At 33.5% G+C, this 21,072-nt stretch overlaps 1 protein-coding gene across 6 annotated transcripts in view; it reads right to left on the minus strand.

Moving 5' to 3' along the window:
* The window catches only part of LOC120628375 (solute carrier family 12 member 4), a 415,818-nt gene that overhangs the window by 384,294 nt on the left and 10,452 nt on the right, over positions 1-21,072 (minus strand). For all 6 annotated transcript variants that reach the window (XM_039896743.1, XM_039896734.1, XM_039896759.1 and 3 more), the window contains exon 2: positions 13,982-14,297. In XM_039896743.1, coding sequence (XP_039752677.1) covers positions 13,982-14,102 — 121 coding nt within the window. In that variant the 5' untranslated portion in view covers positions 14,103-14,297. The remainder of the gene's footprint in view (positions 1-13,981; positions 14,298-21,072) is intronic.

Consider the following 21,072-nt stretch of genomic DNA (forward strand, 5'->3'; position numbering starts at 1 on the left):
AATACTGATCTAGCGATAGTGATTAATGCCGTTTTCGTTAGTTCCATTAGCCTGCGAATTCACGGGCAATTTATTTGCTATATCCTACTTAGGCAGCATATTCCGCCATATGCTTGATTTCTGCTGTGCTGTGATGTGTTCAATGGCAGATCAAAATAACCTAAATTATAATATAATCTATGAAGTTTTTCAAATATAATAAGAAAGATATGATATATTTCTAAATTTTATAATATATTTAAAAAAAAATTTGTTAATTTCAACTTTAACGTTATTTATAAAAAAATGAATAAAAATATGATAAATTTATGTAGACATTCATGAATAATTTGGTAATTTTAATACATTTAAATTGCAAGAAAAAACTTATTTTGCAAATTGTAAGATCGCATACTGAAATCGAATCCGGTCATGTCCTACAAGTTAAATAACTTGTCCAAGTGTCAAGTGATTAGTAAAATAAACCTGTTAGCGGACAGATTTGACATTTGACACTTACTCCACACACACAATATGTTAACTAATTACTTGACACGTGATTAGTTAACATGTACTTTAAACTTTGCTAAGTGCAGGTGCACTTAGCTAAGTATAAGTCAGTCCTATGGATATATATATAATGATTTGTCTTCTTCTATCAAATGTCAAACAACAGATGGCAGAAAGAAAGAAATTAGTGTGTTCACCCGCTGTACAACGGTGATTTGTTAAGACTATATCTATATAATATATATTTATTTTCACGTGTGATTCAACAAATAAGTACGACGGATTCATATTTAGGATGGTTTGTATCTTTGAAAGACTTTGGTCTAGTTTCTGCTAATTAAACGTAGCGTAACACCAGAATAGTTACCTAGTGTTTAGTCACACTTCAACTGACAGTACCATTTAATTAATGTCAGAACGTGAGAAAACACTGCTCAACTAATCCAAAGCTCCACAGCGTTTATCAATAAGTGTTCAAAAAAGGGTTTTTTTTATTTTATTTTTTTTATTTGCACTAAAGCCAAAGTTTTTTTCTCCTATTTCCTTTATTGTGTTGCCTGGCTGAGATCGTTTTTTAGCGATAAGGCCGCCCATTGTACCTGTTATATTTAGTGATTTTTAATCATAATTTCATTCTGTAAGGTGTACAATAAAGTGTATTTTCATTTCATTTCAAAATTGTTTTATTATTTACCCATCATATCAACCGACAGACGTCCACTGCTGGACATAAGTCTTTTGTAGATACTTCCATATTCTACGGTTCTGTGCCGCTTGGATCCATCTGCGACGCGCTTAAAGTCGTCTATCCACCTCGTTGAGGATCGACCAACGCTGCGCTTGCTATTGCGAGGCTGTCATTCCAGCACCTTGGGACCCCAAAGTCCATCCTTTCTCCGAACTATGTGCCCGGCCACTTCAGCTTCGCGACTCGTCGAGCTATGTCTGTAACTCTGGTTCTTCTACGAATCTCCACATTTCTGATTTGATCGCGTAGAGATACTCCGAGCATAGCTTTCTCCATCGCCCGCTGAGTGACTCTGAGCCTTCTTATGAGTCCCATATTATTTACCCATTTTAAACAAATTGCCATAAAGCATGAAAATGTAATTGATTGTTTGCAATTACCAACTACGCAGGCGGTGAAGTAGACTGCTCGTAGCTGCGACGAGATGTGGTGAGCTCTAACTAACGAAACGATCGATAATCTACTCGCTTGTCAATCATTGCCGCATTGAGCATTCGCATTGCACAGAACTTCACAACAAGGTAATTTTAATTTGTTTAGTGCTGTATTAGATTTCACCAGCTAAGAATAAAAACTATTGGTTTATGTTTTACCCACTTCGTAAAAATTGCCATAAAACATTAAAATTTTATTGATTGCTTCCAATTAATACTCTCGCGGTGAAGTTGAGTTTGCTGCGATGAGATGTGGCTAACTAACGAAGCGATCAATAATAATTAATTGTTTGTCAATTATTGTCCCATTGGGCATTCACAATGCACAGAAATTCACAACAAGATACATTTAATTTGTTTGATACGTAATTATATTTTGCGAACTAATAATATATATTATTGTCTTATTATTTTAGTATCCAATTCATAAATTACTATAAAAATGTAATTGATTGTTTTCAATTACTACTCTCGCGGTGAAGTAGAGTCACGCTGTGACGAGATGTGGTGAGCGCTAACTAACGAAACAGTCAATAATTGATCGTGGTCAATTATTATCGCATCACCAATGCACAGAACTGCACAAGAAGATACATTTGTATTTTTCAAGCCTTAATTTGATTGCGCAAGGCTAGCAATGTTTGCTTAATTTTTTTAAATAGCTTTTTTGAAGTTTGCTTCTTTTGGCGCGTTAGGGAAAAATTATGAGAGTAAATTTTTACCATGCGCGCGCACACCGTCAAAGAAAACCGACACCCTAAAGTAGTTAGCTATAAGGTTTGACAGTGTACACTTTCAATTGTCAAAGTCTGCGGGCTCATTTGGGTGATTCAATTGTACATTAATCTGAAATTTTAATGTTGGTTGTCCGATAATGAGTCTTATTATCTTATAGTATTCCAAATTTAATTATATTTATTATGTCCATTTCGTTAATTATATAGATTTTTTTTTGTGATAGGTATTTAAATAAACTTTTTTTCAACTAAATAACTAACTGAAAATGCGTTATAATAAAACTTTCAATGTACTAAATACCTTTTCCCACAAACGTAGAATAAGGCGAGAGATGAAATTTTGGAAAAGATTTTTATCTGGTTACGCCAAAGGAGTATAACTTCTAACGCGTGTACATGACAGCGAAACAGCTTAGACGTGTAATTTGTGTATCCATCAAAAATTATTTTATGTTTAAAATCGCTAAAAACAATAAAATTACTTAAATATTGGTGTGCAGAATAATAGGAGTGCATAAAGTGAATACAGTATCTTCCTCGGTCAATAATTAGTGAGTTACGATTCATTCATACTATTCTATTGCTCATGAAACAAACAATCATTATATGAGGCGAAATACAAAAACAAAAGAGATGACATGATTATCTAAGACCGCTTAATAATCTTACATAGGTCAACGTATTCTGGACGGACGATAAATGTATATGTAATCGTCGATAACCACCATTTTAATGAGACCTCTTTGAGTTATTAACTCTTTGCAAGGTATGCGCTCCTAGTAGATTGGCTTGACTTGATTGTCGGTACGGCCCGTGCGGCGAGACAAATTGCTATACGTGCTGCCGCAGGCGCCTTACGTTTCAACTCCCGCGCAGCCGGAAATAATATTCGGCATGGAAGGCATAAAGATGCAACACGGCGACTCAGCGCCTGATCTACCTACGCTTGGACTAAGCATTACCGAGCGCAAAAAAAGGAAACATGACGGACTTAGTCCCGATACTGCGACATACATTAGTGAGATGTTCAACTCTTTTTCAAAAAAACAAGACAGGCTTTTTCAAGGCTTTTTAAAGGGGACAATTAATAACTTAATGGAGCAAAATGAAGACCTAAAAAAAAGTGTCGACACAATGTCGAGCAAACACGACGAGTTTATATCCCGGATCTCCATTCTTGAATCGGAGAGAAAAAATGATAAACTTACTATTCACCAACTTGAGGAAAAAATTGAAAACCTGGAACGTAAAACACGATGTACGGGAATTGAAATTAAAAACATTCCAAAAAGTAGTGGAGAAACTAAAGATAATATGACTGACACGGTTAAGAGCCTAGGGAAAGCCCTTAAAATTGATCTGATTGGCTCGGATATACGTGATGTGTACAGAATTAATACAAAAGATGGATCAAACCCTATTATCGCGGAACTATCTAGTGTCCTAATTAAAGAAAAAATCCTATCCAAAGTAAAACAATTTAATAAATTAAAACCAAAGAATGAAAAATTAAATACATCACATCTTAAATTTGCTGAGCCTATTAAACCAATCTTCATTTCAGAAACTTTGACACAAAATACACAGAAGCTCTATTTTTTGGCGAGAAGTTTCCAAAAGAATTATAACTACAGTTTTTGTTGGACATCTAGAGGAGTAGTATATCTACGTTAAAACGAAAAATCTCCACAGATAAAAATTTGCATGGAATCGGATATCGAGAAATTAAGAAAGACACAATGACTAGCTTTGAGAATTTATTACAATTTGTCTCTGTTATATTTTATACACTTATATTTTTTACACTTCTTACAACACACCTTTACAAAAATTTTACACAAAACTATGCATAAAAATACAAACTACAATTTTTTACACCGAACACTAATATTTATAAACAACAATTATACCTATTCACCTTCAAGGAAATATATACATATTTTTTACATAGTCAAAAGACGATACAATCTACCGAAAAATATTATAAATAACTATAAAATTCAATAATTTAAATGAAATATCAAATGACCTGGACAGTGTGTCTATTTCAAGGAGTTTGACATGTGAGCTTGAGGATTGCTTCGAGCATATTAACTCAAGATTAAATGACAGTTTTACAATGATTACACAAAATATTCGCAGTATTAATTGTAATATGAATGGTTTTGAGGTGTTAATGACTAGACTTAGATTAGATCTGGATCTAATAGTTTTAACAGAGTGCTGGGTATCAAACACACAACACTTGCCTGTAATTAGCGGTTACAATTCTTTAGCTACAAAAAATAATAAAAATCAAAATGATGGAATAGTAGTGTACTACAAGGAACAGCACAGTTTTATATTTGAAGAACCATCATTCCAAGACGGAAATTGTCTTGTTTTGATATCACAAAAAATGACCGTGATTGCAATTTATCGATCACCGTCGTTTAAAAAAATTGATAATTTCCTGATATCCTTAAATAACGTACTTCAGAGCTATTCTAAGTGTAGGAACATTGTAATTATTGGAGATACAAATATAGACCTTATTACGGACAGAATGGACGCTAACTCAGAGAAGTATTTAAATTTAACTGCATTTCATGGTTTATTACCGGCGCACAAATTTGTGACGCGAGATGCTAGTGGCTCGTGCATTAATCATATTTTATTAAAAACATTAAGTCCCTCAACAACATTAGTACCACAAACATTATTAACCGATCATAAGCCTGTAATATTTAATATAAAATTAAAACAAAGTTATACTCATTATGCTATGGTTAACATCAAAAAAATCGACACAAAAATGCTATACTCAAATATATCAAATATTGATTTTGCTCCAATTTTAAATTGTCCGGACCCAAATACCGCTTTAAATTACTTAATTGATAAACTAAGAAAAGCTATCAATAATAATACACAAATAATCACATTGTCTAGACGAAAGAAAATTATCAAGCCATGGATTACACCTGGCCTTCTTAGATGCATCCGTCACAGAGATAAATTACATAAAAGGGCCAGATGTTCTCCAGAAAATGATACACTATGTTTAATTTACAAACGTTACAGAAATTATTGTAATACATTATTAAAGAAACTTAAAAGAAATTACGACCAAGAACAGGTGAATATGGCAAAAAATGATAACAAAAAATTATGGAATGTACTTAAAAATCTTATGAATTCCAAAAAACAAACAGGGTATAACAAAGAGTTATTAAATTTGTTAGACTCGCCACAATTGTCGGTTGACATGGTCAATAGCTTTTTCATAAATATTGGTAAAAATTTGGCTGAAGGTTTTAGCAAGGAAGTTGACATTGCACCTGATTTGTGGCGGGACTCACAAAATCAAATAAAATCTTTTGTGTTGTTGGATACGGATGAGGAAGAAGTACACAATCTCATAATCAACTTAAAAAGTGAATGCACTGTAGGATGGGATGGAATTACAAATAAACTGCTTAAAAAATGTATAAAATATTTAATAACACCTTTAACGTATATTTTTAATTGTTGTCTTCGAAAAGGTATTTTTCCAAAAGCACTTAAAAAATCAGAAGTTCGTCCAATTTTTAAGAATGGTGATAAAAATAACCTGAACAATTATAGACCTATTTCTATCTTGTTATCAATGTCTAAAATTTTAGAAAAAATTATAAATAGGAGATTGGTGCAATATTTAGAAAAGAATAAATTCCTATCACGCAATCAATTTGGCTTTCGACACGGCAAATCCACTGATGATGCAGTACATTATTTAACCAATTACATTGCTACCAGTCTCGATCAGGGGAAAAAAAGTATATGCATTTTTTTGGATTTAGCTAAGGCCTTTGATACCGTTTCCATACCTTTATTACTAAAGAAGCTAGAAAAAATAGGTATCAGAGGGCTCCAGCTACAACTTTTCAAGGATTACCTAACGGATCGATACCAGTGTGTTAGAGTTGATTCCTACTGCAGTAGTGAACAACTGGTTACCCACGGTGTGCCACAAGGCAGTATTCTGGGATCAACACTTTTCCTTGTTTATATTGATTTGCTCACACGTATCCAACTGCACAAAGGTCAAATATATTCATATGCGGACGATACTGCCCTAGTTTTTACAGCAGATACCTGGACAGAAGTTTATTAAGCGGCACAAACTGGCTTTAATGCTGTTACTAAATGGTTATATAATAACATACTCTCACTTAACGTAGAAAAGACTAAATACATCACATTCTCTCTGCGGCAAACTTCAAACTTGCCGAATGATCTGTGCCTGATATATCACTCTTGTGCTAATGATTATAATAATTCCTCTTGCTCCTGCCGAAGTTTGGAACGAGTTGAGTCTATAAAATATTTAGGCGTTACTCTAGACTGCAATTTAAATTTTAAGAAACATATCGAGTTATTGAGTTCTAGATTAAACAAAATGATTTACATTTTTAAAAATCTCAGGCATGCCGTAACTGCTGCAATCATGAAACGCATCTACCTTGCTTTGTGTCAATCTCTAATTACATATTGCATATCTTCGTGGGGTGGAGCCTCAAAAACTTTTATAAAGAAAGTTGAAATCGCACAACGTGCTTTATTAAAGGTTGCTACTTTTCGCCCTTATTTGTTTTCGACATCTTTGCTTTATCAAAGCTGTGAAGTTCTCTCAGTAAGGAAATTGTTTATATTAAGTGTCTTATTAAAGCAACATGCTGAACTTACGTATGATACTGCCCATCTTAATAAACGCCGAAAACATACCATAGTAAAAACATCACAATTATCAAACACATCATTTATTAAAAAATTCTTTTCTTTCCTGGGACCTCATTTGTATAACAAAATAAATGAGTCAACGAACATCTACCCTCTCAACAAAATAAATTGTAAAAAAAGCCATAACTGCATATTTAAAGAGTTTATCATATGACGATACTGAAAACCTACTTACTATTTTAAAATAAAAAGGGCACCCATTTTCTGTTAAAATTTAATTTATTTACTAACAACTTTATTTACAAAGTACCCTTTACACACATTCATTCTCATCAATGAATACAACAATACACACCCTCTCTTCACTACACAATACACACACACACAGGCATACACCTTTATATTTATTATTTTTTTATAGAGAGGAACAAGTAGTACATAACATATTAATAATCAACCTTTTACAAAAAATATAAATCAATTAGCCCGTAGTAGTTAGCGTAGTCCTATTATTATTAAGTAATTATAACTGCATGTTTAATATTTGAGCTAAAAATAATCAAAAACCCTAGGGGGTGAAGGCACTGAAGCTGAAATACAAGGTTTCTTAGTTTAGCTTCAGAAGCTTGTAGTAATATAATTTTTTAAGATTTCATGGATGCCCCATCCTATAAAATAAGAAATGTTTTTACTATATTGTTTAGACTTAAGATTTTTGGAAATAAATATTATTATTATTATTATTATCTGTGTACACTTTAGTGTCTCAGCAGTGGTATTTCAGGTGTGCACGGACCTAAGTCAAGTGCACACCCAGAGTCAAGTAGAAGGTTGTGGTTGGACATTATTGTGATTGTGTGTGGGTTCACCAGTTCGATGTGTAGGCTCTTCACTACCCTGTAAGAATTTACGGACTATCCTGCAAGTGTTCAGGATTACAGCTTTTTGGAGAGATATGTAGGTGAATTCCGGTAAATTGAGTAAGCTGAGTGACTGGTGAAGTTGTTTGGGAATGACACCTGTAGTGGATAATACTATGGGAACTATGCTAACTTCATTAAGCCGCCACATGCGCTTTATCTCGTCTTTAAGGTCTGTATATTTAGAAAGTTTTTCGGATATTGTGTTTTGTAAATTATGTGTGTTGGGTATAGCTATGTCTATGATGATTGCAGTTCGGTTCTTTTTATCTTGAAGTGTAATGTCAGGTCTATTGTAATGGATTGTTCTATCTGTAAGAATTGCACGGTCGAAATACAGTCTGTATTCGTTGTTTTCGAGAACTGATTCTGGTACATATTTATAATAAGGTATGGGTTTCAGATTTGATATGAGATTATATTTGTAAGCTAACTTCTGATGGATAATATTTGCGGCTTGATCGTGGCGGTGTTTATATTCTGTCTGCGCTATTAATTTACAAGCGCCTGTTATGTGCTGTATAGTTTCAGAATTACTATTGCATTTTCGGCACAAGTCCGTAGGCAAGTTTAAGATCCTCATTATATGTCTTTGGTAGTTGCGAGTTTCAATTATTTGGTCTTGTATAGCAATCATGAACCCTTCAGTCTCAGGGAAGAGTTCGCCACGACTTAACCACGCGTTCGGCGCTACTTTGTCGACATTAGGTTGGCAGAGGTCATGTCGATGTCTCCCATGTAGAGACTTTCGGGCCCACTCATTTATTTTTGTCTGTTCTGTGGTTTGTGTCTCATTTTTTTGGAATGTTTTGTCTTTGAGGTTCAGCGGTGTTAATTTAGCGTCAGATTGGACAGTCGCCTGATGAAGACCGGATGTGGTTGATTTTTTGTAAAAGTAAGATCGGAGTGTCGTTATTTGTTTATTGTGTAGGTTTTGGATATCTATTATTCCTCTGCCACCTTCATGGCGTGGTAAAGTCTGTCGTTGAAAGCATGCTCGTGGATGATGTTTACGTTGCTTAGTTAGTGTTGTGTTTATAATTCTTTGAATGTTCTTTAATTCTGTTTTTGACCAGTTAATAATGCCAAATGAATATGTTAAAATCGGTATAGAAAATGAGTTAATAGCTTTGATAATATTTCGTGAGTTTAATTGTGATTTTACGAGGGAGTTGAGTCTATGTTTAAATTGTTGTATTAGTTTGGTTTTTGTGTTTTTGTACTCTATTAACTTCCCCTGGTTATATCCTAAATACTTATAAACTTCAGTCTCTTCTAGTGAATTGATTTGCTGTCCAGCTTCCATGTGGTAAGTGTGTTGTAGACTTTGTCCATCTTTGATTGCATTAATTTTGCATTTATCAATGCCAAATTCCATACAAATATCTTGAGAATATTGCTCAGTAAGATTAGCTAATTGATACAAATCTTTTTGTGTCGTGGCATATAATTTTATGTCATCCATATACATGAGATGATTTATCTGGGTAGTTATCTGTTCGTTCATGTTATTATCCTTTGTGTATTTTAAGGGATAGCCTACGTTTGCAGCAATCATTACATTGGAGAGTGGATTCAAAGCTAGGCAAAACCATAGTGGGCTCAAAGAGTCACCTTGGAAGATACCGCGTTTGATATGTATAGGTTCGCTTTCAGTGTGTGATATTTTAAGTCGTGTGGTCCACTTGTGCATTACAGTTTGCAGCAAGTTTGTTAGTGTAGGATGTATTTTATAGATATCTAAGACTTTTAACAGCCACGAATGGGGTACGGAATCATATGCTTTCTTGTAATCAACGTACATAGAGTGAAGCTCTTTTTTCTGTTTTTGTACTAGCCGTAATATCACAGAGTCGATTATAAGTTGTTCTTTGCAGCCCTGACTATATTTCCTGCACCCTTTTTGTGGTTCAGCTAGAATTCTATTGTTTTCAATGTGGTCGTATATTAAACTAGTAATACAGGAACTAATTATTTTATAGATAGTTTGGAGGCATGTTATTGGTCTGTATTTGGCTGGGTTGGTTGGATCTGAAGGATCCTTTGAAATCATGTAGGTTGTTCCTGCCATTTCATAGTAAGGTATAGAGGCAGGATCTTGAATTAAATTATTTATGTGGTTGTGTAAAAAGGGATGGGTGTATGCAAACTTCTTGTACCAGAAGTTGTGTATCTTATCAGTTCCAGGGGCTTTCCAATTATGCAGTTTTTTTATGACATTTTGAAATGTCTCTATTGATATGAATTCAAAGGGCATTGGCTGTACGTGTCTATTTCTGTCGTATTCATCTCTGATCCAATCTGCTTTATCATTATGATCTTTAGGTTTCTCCCATATGTCAGCCCAAAATTTTCGAACCAGATCTGGTTCCGGAGTGTTAGGAGTAGAGGGATGATTACTTGATGTATTATTAGATGTAGATAATTTTAAATTCCGATAGAAGTTTTTTTTCGTTGTTTTGAAATTGGTTGTTTTGTGTTTTGCGTAGTGTACATGCTCGATATCTATTAATTCTACTGGCTATAACTGTAAGTTTTTGTTTGAGAGTATCTATAAATTGTGTAATGCATGAGTTTGGTCCCTCATGTATAGAATGTACCTTGTATTGGTCCATGATTTTCCTTACTTGCGCTGTCAGCATTGGACTTGTATTTCCGTTACGATATTGAATCAATCTGCCTATTTTTACTCTAAGATCTTCTCTCTTCTTCTCTAATCTTCTTTCCCAATTCGGTTTTTTAGGTCCCATTCTGTTCGACTGTTCTGCAGTTATATCCATTTTTGCACCATTACATTTAGCCGCTGCCCATGCTGCGCAGTATATTATAGTTTGTAGTGTTTTAAAGTCTGTGTCTGAATTTAAATACTTTGGTAGAATGTTATTATCAATGTAATGTATAATTATCGAGAACTTTTTCGAAGATTTCTGCTTCCAGATGAATGGTCTAGTAGTAGGATCGGTATCAGTGTACTTACTAAAGGTTTCTTTAAATGTATTATCTATATCATGGTTAATATGGACGAGTGAGTTATTATTACTTTTTATAACATCAGTCTCACTCGTTTCTTCATCAGTTGTATTTCGAGGATAAGGATAAGTAGCCAGTAAATTATAATGTGGAAGTAAATTAATATCACTAGTGTCGTTTGTAGTTAGTGTAACATTGTTGGGCGTTTCTTGGTAATTTAAATGAGCTAATTGTGCATTTTGTGTGGGTGTATTTATGTGAGTGATGTTCATATTTAAAACATCGGTCTTTATTTTCTCTAGTTTTTTGATATCTAATAATCGATTATTTACTATAGAGCGCCTTTGATCAGATAGTCTTTGTGGAGAAATGTTTGAAAGGTCTGGATGGATATCAATAAACTTTTTATGTAGTTTCGTACGGTATGAAGTCATATTAGTTTCTGATTCTGTAACTATGTAATAACATCTCATTAAACTTTCATTAAGATCATCGGTCCATCTCATTCGGCTGCTCGTGTCTTGTCCTGTGTGAATACTTTTTTGCTGAGTATGAGTGCTCGTAAGTTGAAGTTCATCAGCTACGGTTTTCTTAATTTGTTCGAGTCGCTTTTGACAAATTAATTTATTACATATTATACGCCGTTTCTGGTCAGCTACTCGTTGTTCAGAAACATGTGAGAGTTCAGGAAAAATCATTAAAATTTGTTGGTGAAGTGGTTTTCTATACATAACTTTAATGGATTCTAACTTAGTTATACGGTAGTAGGACATGATTATTGCCTCATTGTATACATCGGTCCATTTCATTCTCAATTTCTTAGCTTTCAATATGGTGGGCACAGATTTACTGACAGAAGTTGTCTCCTGTGCAACATCCATTGAAAACTCGCTGCTTACATGGGATGACGGTGACGTTAGTATCGCGGATTCGTAAGGATTGGGTGAAGAATTTGGTGACGGAAAAAGGCTTTGTGTTGATGATATTGGTGACGATGAATCCCTTGCTAGGGTGATATCGGCTGTAGTAAATTTGTCGACGAGCGCCCGCCTGCTCAGCGCCTCGTCGCCGACGGATCGCATGCTGGAACACCCAGCATCGGCTCCAGGTGTGCCCCGGCGATCGCCCCCGGGTAGCGGCAGTATACTTAAAACTCTTTTTGACCTTAGCTCCATACTGAATGGGTTACCTTTGCCTTGTTTGCCGCGTAAGTTTCAATCGTACGCGTGTCCGCCCCCCACGTGGCCTGGTGTTCGGCTCGGACGTAAGGAAGGGTTTTAGGGGGCTTATTATTATTATTATTATGAGTTATACAGTTATTTTTTTACTGTAAATTCAGTTTAGCTTTTAGACACACGATCATAGTTTAATCACGAAGTTGTATAATGGACATCAATTTCAGGATCTGGCGGTTATATTATATAGATGCAGACGTTACTTTGCGGAAATCCAAGATATATTAATAAAATTATGCTTAATTTGCTTTACTACGCGAAAAGCAGGACTATCTGTATGCTCCACACCAAACAGATCTTCAGCAATGTACCAATGTACCCCTACGCACGATTTACTCCGAAACCGGAGAATCCTCAGGAGATGTTGACTTTACAATGAATAGTTGTTACTTGACAATTATTCATTGTATAGTTGACTTTATATCTGGCGGTTATTAAAGCTCAAAACCTCTGTTCCAAATTTTTTTTTATTGTGACTTGAAAGAGAATGTGTTGCGAAATATAGATTTTACTAATTACTAAGTATCCCTCAAATGCGGACATCAGTACCATGCGTAGTTTAAATATTCTTCTTTCTAGTCGTTTCTATCCCTCGGAGTTAAGTTTAGAAGCGAGTAGTTTACAGAGAAAAAAAAGGTGGGTGGAGAAGAAATAAGAAGTATAAGTGTTTCTGTAAACAGTGATGAAGCCGCACACCAACGCACAGCCGCGTAACTTCTGCGCCTTTCTGAATACGGCTTCAGGTACATTAAGACGCAGGTATCAAATATGAAAACAAAATAGATGAAACTATCTGAAGCGCTCCATTTGGGAAAATTTTGATAGATGAGGTATCGAACCGATTCGTCTTTATTACACATGTCACACAGACATATTTATTAATAGATAGAGTGGTAGTAGATTTTAGCTTTAGCATTTTTCCTTGTGTTCCATAAGTCTATTTTATTCCCCACGGCAGAACGAAGAAAGTTTATATGAGTTTTCAATACAGGTTATATGCGCATAGTGTAATTACCATTACGAACGTTATACTTATTTACTATTATAACCACATTATAACATACACATATAAATAGAATACCCTAAAAGGCCTTTTGCATTTCACAGATATGATATCAGAGCGCATTTTAAAAATAAAATGAGGTATCCTATGTTATTTAAATTAAAGATTTTTTAGATGATTTTTCGATCAATTACTATTAAAATAATGGATTTAATAAATTTCAAACTCAAATCTAAAAGCTATAGCTTAATAATAAATGGAATACAGAATAAATCTGTTCATTCATCGACGTCCAATCAGGCATACTAATACATAATGTTTTACATGTTATACGAGTAAGTCACAGTCATCCTTAGGCTAAAAACGAAAAATAAAAATACATGTTTATGTATATTTACCAGAGAATTAAAAACATACAGAAACCGTGTACATGACTAATATTGAAGCATCAAAAACCACTCCGCTGTAGTAGAGTTTCTAGTTTCTAAGGTTAGTCATTAAGCAGTTGAAAGTAATTATTTTACCTCTAATGTTATAAACGTTTACCATAAAAAGAGGAAAATGGAGTAAGTTTGTGAGCTATCAACATTCCGCGGATTTTTAATGAAACGTGCGCGGGGCGTTTTCACTGTTTTTGAGCACTGCATGCAAAAATGGCAGAATGCGGGTTCTGTGTATTCTTAATTCTATGACATTTACCTATGTATATAGCTCATAAGTGAACCAGAAAAATAGTAAACTTACCTGAATCTGACAGAAGCTTCCCTTTCAGCTCTACGTCATTTTCAGCTGACGTAGCACCGTAGTTCTTGAAAGTTTTGCCCGAAGGCTCATCGAATTTAGTCACCTTGAAACGTTCGGACATTTTCACTTTTCTATATCACTATTTTCACAGATTTTCTCACACTTTCACTTATGTATAACTCTCCTCTCACTTACTGGTTAGTTTATTGTACTATGATGAAACACTGATATGCTACGTTACATCGATATGTCCACAGTAAGATATGTTAAAGATATGGTTGTTTTGGAGTTCTTATTGTCACTTCACTTGCATTCTCTAAAAAACAATACTTAACAATGACGGTTATTTTGTTTTATAGAAATCTCTAAATTAAACTAAATTGAAGATAACACTATGTTTACAACTATAACTAACTTTAGTTGAGTTTAGATATTTGTAAACTTAAGAATTATCAACAAATCTTAACTATATTAGATCGCTAAGCTCCTAAATGAAACTGTTATTCGTAAAATTAAATGAATGAAGACCTTCGAACATAATATCGACTTAACATTGACTCAACTGGAATTGAAGCATCGGAATGCGAGCTTTATATAATATTGCATAAAGCGAACTTCTTAATAATTTTGTGCCTAAATCTTGTGTATAACACTTTAAACAGCACTATGCCAGAGGATATCGTTTTTTTTTCATAGAATAACACTTGACTGCTATCAGAGTCAGACCCGAACGTTAGGTGATGATGCGGCCTAAAATGGAGCGCGGTTGTCTAGAAGATGCAGATTCACTCTTGAATTTAAAGAACCCAAAATATAAGTAACTATCAGGTAAGACGTAAGGGCATTCCGGAACTATGTGGCGCGAATTAGATACGAATCCTATATAATATTATCATCATCACCACATCAACGAATTACCGGCCCACTGCAGAGCACGGGTCTCACGGGTCTTAAAGGTTCCCCTACCTCGTAATGTGATGGATTAAGGCCGTAATCGACCACGCTGGTCAGTGCGGATTGGAGGACTCCACACACCTTTGAGAATAATTTGTAGAACTCTCAGGCATGCAGGTTCCCCCACGATGTTTTCTTTCGCCGTTGAAACAAGTGATATTGTAATTACTTAAAACGTGCATAACTAAGAAAAGTTAGAAGCGTGTGCTGGGATTCGAACTCGGCCGCACGAAAGTGAAGTCGAGTTCGTACCCGATGCGCTATTACCACTTAAAATATTATAAAAGCTGCTATTTAATGCTATAGTTTTGCAGGTTCAAGTCGAGTCGAGTCGGTATGGTGTGCGAAGGACATTAGCTAGGTATTTGATCAGTGCCATGCCGTGACCCGATGGTTTATGCACGTGAATAATATAATTACATTGCCAAATTACTAACTGCAGAGAAATTTCATGTTGAATTATGAAAACTGCTGAATAGGATCGTAAAATAAACAAATCTAAAATACTCCATTTAATGCTTATTCTTATAGGTTGTTTATGTTTTTAACCGAGGAGATTATAAATTCTTATTTTTTCATTAATAATAAGTTTAATTATAGAAAGTAGTATGTTTTCTCGATTATTCATACTTTTTTTCTAACATAGATTAGAACCATAGCAATTACGTTTAACCTAAATATACCTGTGTCATATAATGTCAAAAGTATAAATCGCTTTAGAACTTCCTTTCTTAGATATTCAATAAGACAAGTATTACTGAGACGATCATAAAAACTCTGCTAATAATGTAAACCGTTTAAAAAGTGTAAAAATTATTATGTTTCGCTTTAAACAAACTGCTTTAAAATTAATTTTAATGTGTAATAAAACAGTCGTGATGGTTTTCGTGACCATTTTAAGTACTATGTAGAATTCTCAACAATGAATTATTAAAGAAAAATATTTGTATTAATATTTAAACGAGTTTTGTTTTTTGCATTGAATTTCTGATTTCAAGCTTTTTGTATCAAGCTTTGTATTTTACGTTGTCATTGACGAAGGTAAAAGAGAATAAAAATTTAGTAATTTTAATGGACACCTAATTAAAGCAAAGACATGTGAGTACATCAAGCGGGTTAATTTTTATTGGTTTCAATGAATATCAACCGTTACTCTTCCGGTGAAGGAAATAAGCAAAACTAAAACAAAATTGTCATGTTCTGTATCTAAGGAATTTATAAATTCTACAAAACTAAAGAATTTTGATATGAGGTTATAGATCAACACGTAAAAGCTATACCATATTGGGTACATGTTGTGACGTCACTACCAGTTTCATTGATATTGAATTGCTTTAATAGTAATAATTTGTTTTATAGATATAATTCCTTATTTATCTTATCTTAATATTTAATGTTTTTCAAATTCCAAAAATAAACTTAAAGTGTACAAAAAGGACAAGGAGTATCTTTCAAGTAAATCCTAACGTTCACCAACAGTATCCAAATACCCAGCTAAAAGTTTTTAATGCATTTTTCAAAAGACATCTCAAGTCTTCTTATATACTTAAGTAGGTACCTACATCATCGTCATCATCATCATCATCAAATCAACCCATTACCAGTGCACTTGACGCCGTAGTCTATCACGCTGGCCAAGTGCGGATCGGAAGACTCCACACGCCCTTAAAAACATTATGGAGAATTCTCAGGCATCTAGGTTTCCTATTCATGTAGATCCTAATATTAGGACTGTTAAGATATTGAAATAAAGAAGTACGATAAAAAGTACAAAGACGTACTACCCCCTGAATATTTATTACATTTCTAGCGGACCCGTCGTCGGCATGCCCGATAAAACAGCTCCACCTACCGGGTGTTATTTATTTTCCAATCATCCAGGTCCCACTTAAATACACACAAAATTTCATCAAAATTGGTCCAGCTATGTAAGAAGAATTGGATGTCAAACACACCTACAGAAGAATTATGCATATTGCGGTCGTTTTTAGTTTTTTTCCCACCGCTTAAACCTACCCTGGACTTCCACGTATATTTCAAGATGTAATTTTGTCAAATCGGCCGTTCTGGAGTTTTAATAAGACATTTCATTTTTATATATATATAATAGTAACATTAATTACATATTGATGGACTCAGTAAAGCGAGGTATCATGATTTCCTTCATAAATTGCATTTCGTGTGCTGTTGAGATTTAAATGCCCGATAAATAATTTATGAATGCCCTTTTAGATTAAAAAAAAATGTATTCAAATTTAACTATGTATACAATGAAACTTATCCAGCTGATGAAGATGTAGTTTTAAGAATACAGCATTCCTACAGAGATAGATGCATATATACATATACCCTAAACATTATACTTCCTTCCGGAGAAGTCAGGTTAAAACCTTTTGATACATTCATTCTGAGTGAAGCTTTTGAGAGGAATCCGATTCTTTACTCAAAGATAAAACTTTGCTTCCATCTTGGATATTTTTAGACTGTTTGCCATTTGAATAAATCAACACTGTTGGTTCGACTGATTTCTATTTGAGTGTTTTCTTAGATAATATTTATTTATTCATCTATTTCTGGATAATGATAGTTAAATTAAATTCTACAAAATGGAATCAAAAACGAAACATCCCTAAGAAATTTTCTTTATTTTATTTAAAAAAATGTAATAACATAAATAATAGATAATTTAGCAGCCTGGATTTACTGTTATCTATACCAATATAATCCTATAGATATCCGGATATCTATACAAAGTGTACTTCAGTAAAGCCTTATGTCAACAGATAAAAAATGATAATATAACGTTGGTATTTTTCCTCATTCTTATAATTATTATAAGCTTGTATGTAACCAAGTTATTAACATAAAATAACTTTCCATATATCGATTCTTTTAATCTGTTGTAAATAGTAAAAGCGTTGTCCCAACTAACAATGTAATACTAATTCAGCCAATAAACCATGTCTCGTATATATAGTAGGATTTATATCAATTCTATTTTATTAGGATATGTCCCAGGCTCCTTATAACATCCAACACAAACGGTTGCTAACAACGTTAAAATATACGAGATTTGATTGAAAAATTTGCGAAGAGTATACAACTGCTACTGCACAAATGGAGTTAAATACTACTAGAGTTAAGAATTCTTCATTTGACTTAGTCGATTTGAAGCCTATTAATATAACGACATTATGTTTCGAGTTTGGCGTGAACCACTTTTGTTGATATTTCCTTTAAGCTTACTGTGTGGGAGCTTTATAAACTAGCCCGAATCTTATAGGTAACTATTTAATTATTTTTTAACAAGAAACCCGCAATTCTAATGTTAAATTTAAGAATCTAGAATTGTTACTCGTTCCTTTAAACTAAGTTTTTATTTCACACTTTTCTCAATTACTATATAGCTAGACTAGCTAATTGGGTTGAATTTAAGCAGAATCTACAAAATGCGGTAAGACAAAAACATACGATAGATCCTGGTCGTCGATCGTTGTTTTTAACAAGAGAATTATAAACTTATTTACAGAATAAATCTCAGGCTTTAAACAAAATTACCAATTGCAGATCGCATTGCTAATTACTACGCACAATCTGCCTGTGTTCTGTGTTCGATCATAATACTAAAATGATGCCTAACGGGATTTTGCAATGCCACATAAGCAAACACTACTCATTATCGCTTGCCTCTAAAATAGGTAAAATGTTTTTTCTTATAATCCGAGTTCTAACAATCTGGATGGTCCGGCACATATCCTGTTTTAAAAATATTGATGATGGGATCCCTAACTAATTTATACCAACACATTGCGCATTTCCTCAAGCATGTCATCAATTATAAATAATTCTATAAATATATCGAGTGACAATCTGCCGATACTGAAACGATCTGTACGGATAGACAAACGACGATCAATTGATATGTATTGAATGCCAGGGCCACAAATTAACTGGGGTTGATGGAACTTTGTATGCACTGTTCGATATATGAGAGACACTAGATCACGCTGATTGCGTACGAGCGTTCGTAATGCAATTTGTGTGATCGAACATTTTGTTTTTCAAGGGTTAAGCCTCACTGTTTTAAATGGTATAAATAACATCCTGATTTTCTATATAGGTAATAAACTACTGTAATTACCATACTTCATATTATTGAGTAAACTTTAGGAAAAATGTATGTTATATCAGTACCACAGTAAACGCTTATTTGGTGTATACAAGAAAGTGCAGTGCTGATTTTAATAAAACTTTTTGTGAACAAAAGCTTAGATTAAAATGAATACTATTATGTGCTTTTGATTAATTCGCCTACATATGGTGATAAAGTGATCTTCCATTTTAAGTTGCAGTGGGAGCGAAATCGACTGTTGAATTTAGTTATTAAAAAAAATAATAACAACTAAGTATTTGTTACTACGAGTAAGTATTAAGCAAATGTGCAATGTATAATTTTTATAAAACATTTTATTTTAAATAAATATTTACTACAACATTTTTAAGTCGGTGCAAAATAAAATGTAGAAATTACTACTTCGTATTTCTTATATATTAATTAGAAAGGCAAATTATAGTAATTTTCTATATTTGTCTTAGCACAGACTTAAAAATGTTGTAGAAAATATTTATTTCTTCTTTTATTTGTATAATAAGGTCGGTTCTTTTATGTCTACACATTTTTTTTACGCTTTTAGTGGATAGGTTTGCAATCATTTTAAAGTTTATAACAGCCGAATGTCAAGTGCTTATAACCTTATTTTCTGGTTGCCATCCGAATTCGATAGCAAATGCTCATATTACTTTAAAAAATACTCAAATCGCTATAGGTGTATAATATTTGAAGAATTTTTCCAGGATCCCATCAACAGATAAACTATAAAAAGATCAACTGATGAAAAAGAGACGACGTTTCCGCCTTTAAACAAAAAAAATATTTTTTGAAATCGGTTTATAAATTACAGAGTTCTGAGCTAACAAAAACAAAAAAACAACTGAATTGAGAACCTCCTCCTTTTTTGTAAGTTGGTTAAAAATAAAATTCATTAATGAAAGTAACTGATTCAATATTAATGTTATGTGCGACTATAAAGACATATTTAGTATGCATGAGATTATCTCTGCTAGTTATGATAGGAACAGGTAATTATTGCAGTTGTGTTCACTCATTGATATTGTACTAATCATGTATCACTCATATACTATTTATACTGTATTTATACTCTAATAAATAATAATAAAAATAGTTTATTTCAGTAAGAAACTAAGTGGTATCAATATATCGCTTAAGCCTTCTTTTAAGAGTAGTATTTCAACCCCTGTGTCAGAAGAATCCACTCTTCCATTACAATTAAAATAAACTTAACAAAATACATTAAAATGAAGGTACTTATACTAGCTTAGAAAATCAGATCACTTTTTAATGTATTAATTTAATCCAGTTAAGTCCAACAAAGTCATGTTTCGAAAAGGTGAGGCCGTAGCAGTAATTTAAAACTTTAGTAAAATTGGTTTTTTGTAACTTTAGCCGCAAGGGTGGTGACAACTGCTGTAGTTAGCCTCCAGCTTCCTACGAGTGTCGTACGAGGCGACTAAGAGAATTTTATTGAGAACGGGCAGTAGCGTCTGCTACTCTACTACTCTTTACCTTCCACTGTGATCTACAATTTGTCTGTCCAGCGATTATAGTCAAACCTTGGTACGGGCTTTTAGTCCAGCATTGGCCTGTTATAGGTTGAGTAACTTCATTTTTACGCGACGAATATTTTTGTTTCAGGTAACCCGATTAAAAAAGGTTATAGACTACTAAGGCTAGTTTGAAAAGAGATACAAAGCCGAACTTTTTCCTGAGATCATTTAAAATACGCAATGACAACCATAACAACAGCTGTGTTTTGTTTTAAGTTTTAATGGAGTCACGGATTACCAGGGCAGCAGAAAATTGTTTATGATCCTAGATAAAAAAAATCTGCAAACCTGCCTTTCTTACCCAAATTTAAATTACTTGTACCTTTATATATTTCTGTTTAGTTCTTGTGTGCAGTAAAGTATTTTTGATAGATTGATTGATTGATAATATTAAATATTCATACACTCGTACATACGCACAGAAACAGATGATACCTAAATATTTTATGGAC

The sequence above is a fragment of the Pararge aegeria genome, chromosome 2 (genome assembly GCF_905163445.1).
Source record: "Pararge aegeria chromosome 2, ilParAegt1.1, whole genome shotgun sequence".
Taxonomy (NCBI): Eukaryota; Metazoa; Arthropoda; class Insecta; order Lepidoptera; family Nymphalidae; genus Pararge; species Pararge aegeria.